The 11,706-nt window shown below is 46.0% G+C and overlaps 1 protein-coding gene across 1 annotated transcript in view; it reads right to left on the bottom strand.

Moving 5' to 3' along the window:
- Positions 1–3,613: 3,613 nt before the first annotated feature.
- Positions 3,614–11,706, bottom strand: part of IKZF3 (IKAROS family zinc finger 3) — a 32,498-nt gene continuing 24,405 nt past the window's right edge. Inside the window, 2 exon segments of the mRNA XM_009642552.2 lie at positions 3,614–4,371; positions 9,613–9,729. Of these exon segments, the coding sequence (XP_009640847.2) occupies positions 3,674–4,371; positions 9,613–9,729 (815 nt within the window). The 3' untranslated portion in view covers positions 3,614–3,673.

Below are 11,706 nucleotides of genomic sequence, written 5' to 3'. Positions count from 1 at the left end.
CTCCTCGCTCCTCCGCACTTCTACCGGAGCCCGGTTTCGCTATGACTGCGCTCGGTAACACCAGGGCGAGGAGGATGGCGCTTTGTGACACATCACCTCGCAAGGAGCGAGCCCCGAGGCCAGCAGGAGCCTGGGGGCCATCCCATGGGAATGGATTCTGCTCTACCCAGGGTGAATTTGGGCCGGTCCCCTCCCTCGAACGCTCGTCCTGAGCTTGTTGGGGAGAAGCCACAGCAGCCCCAGGCTGGGGAAGGGCACGTTCCCTTGGGCCGTATCGTTCATCTATTAACCAAAAGCTGCAGCCCGACACCGTTTTTCAGCAGTTGAGAGGAGCAGACCACGTTATCTTTCGATCTCAGAGGGTATCAGCGCTCGGCTGAGTAACCGGCTGGCATTCTGCTAACCGCAGCCATCGCCGGCAGCTCGGCAGCCCCGGGGGGAAGCGCCACGGCTCCAGGCCGGTCCCAGGATTCATGGCAGCTTTGGGATTTATGGATGCCAGAGGGGAGCGGCTCCAGCCCCGCTCCCGCTCATCGGCCAACGCTTGCCCCTCGCTTTCCAGCTCGGAGCCGGGCGCTGGCCCCTGCTCTCCCGGCTGCAAGGCACGAGCGTTGGCGTGGGAGAGCAGCGCAGCGCAGCACCCGGCCTCCCTTCAGCTGCTACGCACACCAGAGTTTATTGAAGTTCTTTTAAAAAAAAGAAAATAAACCGCTCAGTTAAACGTTGAAGCACCCCAGCCTTGTTTCTCCACGCCAGAAGCCAGTTCCCTCAGCCGCCTCCCTGCTGCCCGCCGCCTCGGTGGAGTTCAGCAGTAAATAAAGAAACCAAGCGAGGCAGACAGAGGAGCTGGCTGGGGGGCGTTCAGAGAGAACCGTCCAACAGGAATTTGCTTTGTACCAAAATAACCAAACCAGGAGCAGAATAAATCAGGCTCACAACAAATAGCGGCATTTTTGGGGTGTTCCCCCCCCGCCGCTGCCTTTTCCCAGACGAGGCGAGGATTTGCAAAGCTCTGAGCACAGAGCGCAGCCCTTCGACGCAGGGGTAACAGCCCAAGGGGCCCCCTGACCCCCACAGCCGGGGCTTGGCTGCGAGGGAAGGGGCTCGGGGAGGGCTGCGGGAGGGGTCTGCCACACCAGGGGGGTCCCCAGACGCAAGGGCGGGCAGGCAGCGGGGGCCGATCCTCTGGCTCCCCAGCCCTGCTCCCAGGAGCCAGCTAAGACAGGCTCAGGCCCCGCTTTGGGAGTCGCAGGCACGCGCTTAGGCGAGCGTCACACAGCAGATAAACGCTACTCATAAAAAATATGTGTTTTAATAAATGACTGGGTTGAAATTCCACAACACGCGACTGTCCAACAGCAGAGCTGCTAACGAGGTTGCCGCCCGCCAACTCCAGAGAGCGCAGGGAACTGCTTTTCGGTTCAGCCTATCTTGAAATCATGACTCTGCCTGAGCGGCGGTGGGGAAAACGGCGCCGTCTAGGCCAGAGGCTGCGAAGACCTCCCCTCCTTCCTTTCAAAAACCTGGCAGCGGTGCTCAGGCTTGCGCTGCTGGGAGGCGCGGTGGTTGATTGCTCACCTTATCTGGGAAGCGAGGGTAGGTGGCTGAAGCCCTGCCTGGCGGTAAGCGAAGAGGGGGGAGAGTAATCTGAAGAGTGTTTTCAAGGATTCGGTAGCGGCGTGAGAAAGAAACCAGCGGCGCTGCGTGACACACATTCGGCGATCTGAGAGGCTTCCTGTGCAAACGACAAGTTACGTTTCACTACGCGTCGCCTTATTCATTTCTGTCGAGCCCTGAGGAGCGTTTTCATCGGCCACGACGCGCGGGTATAAGGCCTGGGTGGAACCGCAGGCTCGCTCGCGCAGAAGGATGGGGTTGTCACGCCGTGGCAAGGGGTGGTCATCGGGGAAGAACCACCGGCCACCCGCTCGCCGTGTGCACCTCGTGATGGGGAAGTGGTTATTGGAAAAGATCCTAAGCCTATTTCGTAACTACGTTGCATGATGTCACACAAGGGGGCAAAAGAGTTCTCCTCACCCCAGGGATAAGCAGGATCTTAGATCTGGCACCTCCACAGCCCCCTAGATACTCAAGCACTCTGCAGACCTAATTTATCTTTCTCCAGACGTACACTTGTTGGGAAAAAATGAATATAATTTTCTTTTTTGGACCTTAAAATTCAGGGAGGGACAAGGTATTGGAGCCAAGAGTGAGCCCGGGTCAGAGGGAGGAATGAAATTCAGTATTTCTTGACCCCTGGCGCTCCACCTGGGCCATCTGTGCCCCAGCCTTCCCTCGTGGAAACGGATGGATCGGCACGGATATTGGCATGGCAACGTCGAAAAAGTACAAAGCAACGTAGATATCAAACCGCACAATGGATGCAGAAAGTCCATCAGAACACACCTAACCCTACCTTATACAAAAATACTTTGCAAAGAATAAAACTTTCACTCAGCAAAACTGTTATCAAATTCATATCTTCAGCACAGTGACTAACGATACAGCTGCAGAGCAATGATTAGATTAAAAGAACTATTTTAAAAACCGGCTTCAAAGTAATGGTAAATACTCATTTTGCAAACCAGCACATTTCACGCCGAGGGATATCCCCGCGTAAAACCAGACAGGGTGATTGAGCTGTCAGCTCCCACACATTCGGGTATGCAGATTCTCACGGTGTCTGCTGCCAGGTCAGGGTGATTCCCGCTCCGAGCCCAACGCCTTCCGCCGGCCGCAGGGACGTTGCGTGCCAGGGCACGGCCGCGGGTTCTGCTGCTGGAGGCGAGCAGGAGCAAGGCGGAGGGCGCAAGGCACAGTGCAGTTTCAGTCCTTGTTCTTGGCACCCATCAGAAAGGAGGACTTTCCATCAATGAAAAAAAAAAAAATAAAAAAATCAGGATTTCCCCCCGACTGCATGGATGAGCCAACCAATGACCTCACTGGGTATCCCAAAAATGCATACTGTTAAAAAACCCCAACCCTCAAAATAGGTCTCACTTCTTATTTTGCTATTACTGAGTAAGACGCATGTGGGAGTGACTTTAAAGAAAGTGAACAGAGGGGTAAGAAAAATGAAAGTGTGGTGGGGCCACACGCTCTTTAAGATTTAGGGGAAAACCTTTGAAGAGGAATTAATAATCCCCCCCAGACGCGCGTTCTCCTTGTTTCGGTGATTAGGCACTTGAAGACCGTCGGGAATGTAACAGCTACAAACAGCTCCTCCTATGTCCTTCTGACTCTACATCAGACCGAGCAGGGAAATGGCAGCAGGGCATAAAAAAAAAACCAAAAACAAACAAAAAACAACCCCTTTTGCGTTGAGTTAAAGCATACGTTATCAAAACAAAGGCACCTTAAAAAATAAAAACATATTAAATGGCTCTTAATTTTCACAAAAATAAAGTTCATATAAAATTCGGTCTCTGCTCCTGGTATTTTATACAGTACCGCTCCCCGCAGCAGCTAGGCACAGATGCTACAGAACACTGAATTCTTTGTAAAAAAAAAAAAAAAAAAAAAAATTTAAAAAGGTTTCACCGCCCTGTGACGTTCATTTAAAGACTGGCATAGAAAAATACTCAAGGAATTTCTTTATACTAATTAAAACCCAACCCACCAAGCCTCCTCTCCAACCTCAACCCAAGCCTTTGGCCTTGGAAACCCAGTCCTTTTATTTGAGTACTACTCTGTGCTCTCCTCGTGCTATGTGTGAGGAAAATTCGTATCGGTCATGGCTTCTGTACCCACAGACATTGCACTCGAAGGGGTCGCGGAACCCGTGGCAGCCCATGTGGATAGTGAACATCACATAATCCAAAAAGAGGACGCGGCAATGGTCGCACCGGTAGACCCCGATGGCTTCCCCTTCCTTGTTGATGACCTTAAAGGCATCGCGTGGGCATATGGCGGGTGGCTTGATGATGTCATATGGCCTTGGGAAATCCTTCAGGGATTGGAGGCCATTGCGGGCCTGAGTGGGGATCATCTGGCTTTGATGGAAGGTGGGATTCTGCCGCTCCTCGTGGTTGCTGTCAGTGTCTGTGGAGTCTTGGCCGCTGTTGTTTGGGGAAAGGCCTCTGTCAGAAGACAGGCTTTTGTCCCTTAGGTGGCTCTTCTCCGCGTCCTGCGAGTTGCCGTTGGGCACGTCGGCACGGGTCAGCGGTATGGGGTACAGACTGCTTATGACCGGGACCATTTCGGAGGTGGGAGCTGGCGGCGTCTGCACGAGAGGGCGCAAGGCTTCGGCCCCGAGGTAGGTGATGGCGTTGTTTATGGCCTGGTCCATGATGCGTCCTTGCATGATGTCGCTTTCCTTTTCGTACATGAAACTCGAATTATAATTAACGTCAAAACTATGTCGTTTCTCACCTGTGAGAGAGGAGAGGTATTAAATTACTGGGTGGGTAAAGAAATATTTAAACTCTGCGATGCCTTTTCTAAACGGCAGCAGCCTCTGGGAAGTAGAGGCATGAAATGTTCTCTGCGGAAAGAGGCCATTCATACACACGAGTAGCTTTTGGGTGAGGGTTTTCTTGGGGGTTTTGTTATTTATTCTTTAAAGTCCAGCTTTGGAAGCAAAAATTTAATAGAGGAGGTGGTGAGGATGCTTACTGGACAAATCATCACTGAATTTTTTTTAGTTATCCTGTGATTTAAGGGGAAGAATATTAAAAAAAGCTTCCAGAGATTAACTTCTCTCACCTTTTTTTCCAGAAAAAGGTAAATAATCATTCATGAAAATACTTGTAAAAGAGCTAATGGATAATGAACCAAAATACTCCATTTTTGGTACCAAGACTGCAACCTTTCGTTCTGGCCTCGCCCCCAAGAAGCATACCCCTAACAGGAAAAGCGATGACAAGGCTGAGACCTGATGCACTTTTCAGTACTTCCACCCATCTGACAGACTCTTCTTTTCTACATCCTTGGACTCTGAAGTCCATTTCCCCACTGTCCTCTGACAACTACAGCTTCCTCTGCACCACGCCTGGTTTCTTTGAACTCGACACAGGTTTTTGGATAATCTAACACGGGCGGCTACGTTTAGATGTACAGAAGACCACATCTAGGGTCACCTGGTATGGGGCTAGCAGAAGAGGAGCGAAAGCGATTCCTCTCTGGGCGTGCTAGGGCTTTGAAAGCTCCAAATTAGACAGAACGGGAGGAGAGCTAAGAGAGCCCCTACATGAAATCTGAAATTCTGCTCATGCTTCTTCTAGCAAGGACTGAGGGAAGGGAGTGTGGGCTGGGCAGGACACTACAGACAGTTTTCTCAATACCAGGTGCAGGGAAGAAATAAAACTGCACCCCGACAGGACTAAAGTCACTTTTTTTTTGGCTGAATGTCTAGAAATAAGTAACTGAATTCTGTGGTTACATAAACCATAAAATTGTTCATAGCTTTAAAAAAGGAAAAAAAAAAAAAATGGACCAGACCAAATGTTTCATCTGTAAGTGCCTTGCAAACATCAGATCCATTAATCTTTGAGTTACGGTAACTCGAGTAGTGCAGATGTTTATCAGTCACCTGTCAACACCATGACTCAATGTATATGAAACTCATTAGGTTTCACTGCAGAGGCAGAAAACCAGGAGCTCACGTTTCTCTTATAAAACACTCAAAAAGGTTAGCGAACCACAAGACTGTAACTGCTTCCAACCCTCAACAAAACTTGCGATCCAGCTTTACACGGAAGGCAACAAAACGCTATAGCACATTTGTATGACTCATAAAACCAGCTCCAGGCAAGTGAAAGAAGTGAATAAATTTGAAATTTAAAAAAAAAAAAAAAAAAAAAAAAAGGCAACAAAAGCAAAAATATACAGGACTCCCTCTACACTTTGGGTTCGGAGTCACTGTCGTAAGACAAAAATGCCACTGTGGCTCTCGCAGTATTCTATTATTTCAGTGTCCTCCTGGCTTTTTAAAATCCCCACAGTACCCATCCTGCCTCCCTTAAATTACCAGTTATAGCAAATGAAAACGCAAATACCTATGTGCTCTTCTGACATACATTAACGTATGCTTTTAACAGGCCACGGCACATCGGAAGCGGACTCCTTATAGGAGAGGGCAAGGAATCAGGCCCTAAGCCCGACTGTGATGTTTCGCAGATTCTTTGGGAGGAAAAGGCATTACCTAAAGGATGGCTCCTCTCTCTCTCTCCCTTTCTCCACTCAGTAGACAGCCCAAGGCATGCACACATCTGATTTCGATAACCTTAGTAAGGTGCCTATATTTAGGTAGGCTGAATCTGCATGAAAGTGCCACGGAAAACGCTAACCGTCTATCCAGAACGTCGAGCTATGGCACCGTATCGCAGTTGAGCAGATGGCGGGGGGGCAACTCGTGTTTATTTTGGTTCCTCTCCATCAAATACAGCAAATCTTGCCATGGGAAGAGACAATGAGCCAGCGCAGTGCTCGACTTAGACCTGACGGCAATCAGTCGGAGAAAGTTGGTATCAACGGTTTGGAAAAAAGGGAAAGGAGTAGATGGGGACCGGGGGATGAATGAGCCGGACCGTCCCTAAAGCAGCTGATGCTTTATCTTCGTAGCCAGCAGGACAATGTTCATAGATTATTCTGAATTAAGCTGCTATCTGCACCGGGGGAAGTGCCACAAAGTTACCGAAAAAACACTACATCAAAATTAAAATTAAATGTACGGGTTCTCTAGCGCTCATTAACAAAGCAGCCACTAGTTAGCAGAACATCTTTCGTCTTTTTTTTGGTTTTTTTTTTTTTGTTTGTCTCAGTGCAATGCAGAAGCTTTCCCCTTCAAAATTCACACATGAGCCATAGCGTATGACACATACTCATGTGCTGCTCGGCGATGCTTGACTTATTCTAAAATATACATAGATTTTTGCAGCCTGATGAGGTGTGGACACTGGAAACAGGGAGTAAACCTGCTTCCTGCCGCTGTGCTAACCAAAGCAGGCAGGTTCTCATTAGACTTTGCACGCTGGGGGATAATGGTGTTGGTTACTGTGTCAGAACTGCACTAGCACTTTTACCACTATGAGAAATGTATTTTTATTCCTGGTCTCAGGGAGAACTTGTGTTTAAAAAGGAAGAAACAGAAAAGGCTGCGGGTCAAGATACTCCGCTGGTGTCAACTGGCATTGGCTGCAGCGGTTACTTTGACTTGCAACAACTGAAGATAGAGCCCCAGTAGTGTTTTATACAGCAGTGAAGCACCACCAGCACCAGTATCGAGTCTGCTGGGCTATTTGTATTTGCTATTTTTATTATTTTTTTTAAACATCTGTTCATTAATCAAACCAGGAAGTACAAAAAGTCAGGGTTGGTAGATTTGGTCCCTATACGCACAAAATAAAAATCCACAGCAAAATGGGAAACATGAAATCATGAACTTGCATTCAAATCCTTGTTCCCTTATAACTAAGGGAAAAGCTGGGGACAAGATCTTGGCAGGAGAAGCCTTTGAAGGGGGGCCTAGCGTAGAGGTTAGGAGTCAAGTATACGGTCTGCTGATCTGTGTCCTTATTTGAGACTTACACTGGTGCACATGAGGTAGCTACTGAAGATGAAAATGTGAAAAAATAAAGTGGGCAAGACTCCTGGTGCTTGTATGAGTCTTTGTAGAGCCCTCAAATAATAATAAAGGGTTGGCTTTTTTCTGATCAATGGACTTCATTCACAGAAATGAGCCAAACAAAGATGCCTTGTTAGTATACATCTCTATCCTTTCTTCCTGACAAAATGAAAAATCAGCACCCGTTCTGAGAACGCCATTTCCCAAGAAATCACAAAGCTGTCCTGGCAGATTTGCACTCCTACACATACAGTTCAGAAAGTCACAAAAGTCAAATCAAGGTCGGAGAGACCGTTCTTGCAAACCTATTTCCCAGGGATAAAAGGGAACAAGTGAGCAATTTTTTCACACATCACTTAACAAGAACATGCCAATCGCACAGGGTCTAGAAAAACAGTTAAGTTTCAGAAATCACTTCTTTTTGTTCCTTTAGGTGAAGTGCCCTGAGCCCTCCAACTTCTCCACAGAACCCCTTGGGTGACGCAGTATCGGTTCATGTCATCTGCAGACCACGTTAGTGAGCACAATCACAAATCAAAAAAGGATCTATTCCATAGGGGAACTGGTATGCTGGAAAAACAAATCAGAAAAATACTAGTACTTAGCTCGAAGTGTGTGCTGAGCGGTTGCGTCCTGCTGCAGGTGAGTTTATTAAAATACATAAAGATTGAATTGGTAGCAATTGTAAAATAAGAAAGGGTGAAGCTGATCTCTGTGCTAAAAAAAAAAAGGAAGCTAAAGATTTTCAAAAAACATTTGCATTAGTATTACTTTTTGAATCACAGCATGACATGTAAGGTCTAAGTCACAGAGTCAACAGTTTCAGTATTAAGTACCCACAGGCACCCAGATGGAGCGTGCTGGTGTTACTTCACTCCTGTAGAAAAAGGAGACCTTTCAAAGCCGTACTAAGACGCCTAGATAAAAGTTACCAGTTTTCAGAGATGGAAGTCCAGTGCTACCCACCAAATCCAGTAAGAGCTATGTTACCTTCAAAAATTAAGTTGGTTTTATACAGATGTGGATTTAGCAGCATACCTTCACCTAGGTTTGGACCTTAGCCCCAGGCATTCAAGACCAGTCCTCGGAGCATCCCTCTACCAGGTGGGTCTGTCTGAGAGCAGCTGATCCCTGCCTGCACGCTCAGCCCCACGCTTCTCCCCTCCCCAGTCATGCGTGCGAGCACCTGCCACCACCCAGGCCCCTATGCTGAAGGGAGAGCTCATATTAAGAAAAACAAGCACTCTGTACCTCATACAACATAGAGAATATAACAAATAAGGCATTACTCGTACTAATACAACTGCTGACTAAGTCAGGTCTTTACTCAGGACACAAGAGTTGCATTTTATTTTCTTAAAAGGCAAGTTAATGAAATAAGGCTGGCCAGGAGGATCAGGCGTTTGGTGAAACACAGAACCTGCCAAACTAGTATTTAAGATCCCCAGCGTGCAAAACTCTGATCGTAGAAAATTAAATGCAAAGAAAATGCTATGGAAACATCTTGTTGCTTAAATTACCACAAGAAAGGATTCGATATTTTTTTTAATCGTATTCCAATTCAGCAGGGTGACTAACAGAAATGCAATACTTTTCTGTCTTTAGGCCTTATTCCACACATGCATCCTGCAAGTATCTTCAACTCCTGCTGACTAGAAAGAGCACTCAGCTCTGAACAGCATTAAGCCTTCCTGTACTTTTCCTGTAAAGAACCTAGCAGAGAACATTTCAAATGCACAGGTACAGAAAACAACACGTGGAAGCTCATAAAGTATCTTTATAAATTGCCTGCACAAATAGACACAAAGCACAATAGGAGCTTCCATCCAGTTTAAGTATCTAGCAACAGAGTCTTTTTATTTTAATCAAAACCCTACGACAAATCGCTAAAACCACATCAGAATAATTGAAGCTTATTTATATTCTTTTGTATTAGATTAGATTATAAACTTGCAAAGGATATTTAAAAATAAGCAGAGGCATTGTACCATAGGTTACCAGCTTGCACATATTTAACTGTTGCACATGAAAAGGTTTTTTGTTCTTACCAATAAATTTCTGAGGCATTGAGCTTTTTCGCTTTGCCACGTTGCTTGCTAGCCTGTCCAGCACAAGGGCTCTTTCACTCCCCATCTCTGCCTTGATGTGCCTTGCCTCCACGCTTGCTAGTTTGGAAAATGTGAAAAGACACACACAAAAACAAAAAATAAAAATAAAACAACAACAACACGTAGGTGAAAAGGAAAAAAAAAAAAAAAAGAAAAAAAAAGGAAGAGATGAATGGTTTAATCTCCGGAGTTTGCCACACTAACTGGGAGGAAACAGTTTGGAGATCTGATGTAAACTTGTTTTGCTTTTGCTGTCGTTCTTGCTCTTTGCGCCTTGGGCACCAGTTGCGGTCAGTGGAACCAAGCACAGAAACAGACACTGATCTTGCAGTCCCGAGCTCATGCAAGGAGAGCACAACCCATACAAACCCAGTATCTTCATTAGCAAGAGGAAGTGTAAAATAAACTGGCTGGAAGGGTTGGTTACAAAATGTAGCTGGAGCTAGAACCTCTGTTAGCCTTTCTTTTTTATTCTGAGTAAGACTGTGACACCTGCAGACTGACAGACTGCTTCAAACCTTCAGTGTAAGGCGCTCAAGTCCTCTTGCTACACTTTTTTAGGTATCAGTCATTCGTAGATGCCCTCTTAACTAATCACCAAGAAACGTGTATGAAATCGATCAATGTTCCATTAAAATCAAAATAATACAGCCTTTCCATATTCACTTCAAACTCGTTTTCTTCAGGGGTCATTCTCACTTAATTTTTTTTCCCTAAATGCTACAGCTAACACTTATTAAGAATGTTTTCTCCCTGGCACACTCATAAGCATTAGGTGCTTTAAAGCTCATTACAACCCCCAGAATTTCTAATTTTAGGGAAGGTACAGGTGCCCTGCAATCACTCCCTTGAGACTGGGCCCCTGACTGTTTGAAGGATCTTGCTATTTTCCAGAGTTCTCCTTTAGCCGTGCTAACCAGTGCCCATCATTTCACGGAAATTACTGCTTGCTTTCACCTCATGGAGGCTGCACAGGCTTTTGAGCTGGATCAGCCAAGCTGAAGGACTGCCACCTCATATCACTACTGCCAGACTAATACTGAACGTAACTGCTGCGGCTTCCCCCCCAAAAGCTTGCTCTTGCCTGAAGAACAAGTATTGGTAGTGGTACTTTTATATTAAAAAGTAGCACTTAAGAGTTTCAGCATTAGGAACCCCTGTGGTGAAAACCAGACACGTTTTAAGAGACTGCCCATGCCTTTAAGAGTTGGTGTCTAAGTAGAGGAAAATGAGGACAAGGAAGGCAAATTTACTTTCCTAAGGTAATACAAAAGGTCATATCTCACCGTGAAAGAATCTGGGCTGCTGTGTTATTGTACTGTTGCACTAGCATACCTAAATATATGAAGCATAATCTACGTAAGGGAGAAGTCATGCCAGAGGAAAGTGATACAAACACTTCCGTATCACTTCAGTCTTGCTAAATGCAGTTTTATTAAGTATTGGAGTTAAACTGCAGTTTGCCAAGTACGGCAAGCGATAAAAGGGCAGTATCATCCTTCCATAGCTTTCCCTAGCATTTCCCTATAAACTTCAGTCACTCCTTACTGGTTTATTATTGCTGTTATTGATATCATATGAGTTTCAGTCAGCACAAACCATGACTCACCAGACCTCAGCCAAAACTATTTGTTAATGTTTGTTCAGCATTTTGAACATGTAAAGCGCTTCATAAGTACTCGGTGCCACAAATACTAGCTATGGATATGACTCAGGATGGATGGGATCCTAGGGCTCAGCTCAGCACTACCTTAGTCCTGTGTCATCATGTAACCCCATGGTATACACAATAGCCACACCCACAGAGGGCATGCATACCCAGTGCCTTAAAGGTAACAACATAACGCTTTTCTAGTCTGATTTTTATTCCTAATTACTCCGTTATGTTGAGAGACTTACCATAAATATATTCATCAACTGCTAAAACGCACCTGCTTTCAGCATGAAACACCAAGACACTACCTAATAGTTTATGTAAAGTGAGACGAAAGATCAGATTAAGTTGAAACTATAAGGGAAAGTTAAGTAGGCAGA

The sequence above is a fragment of the Egretta garzetta genome, unplaced genomic scaffold (genome assembly GCF_000687185.1).
Source record: "Egretta garzetta isolate BGI_Z169 unplaced genomic scaffold, ASM68718v1 scaffold867, whole genome shotgun sequence".
In the NCBI taxonomy this organism is placed as follows: Eukaryota; Metazoa; Chordata; class Aves; order Pelecaniformes; family Ardeidae; genus Egretta; species Egretta garzetta.
The sequence above is the reverse complement of the archived record's forward strand: the minus strand, read 5'-3'. Positions and strand labels throughout refer to the sequence as shown.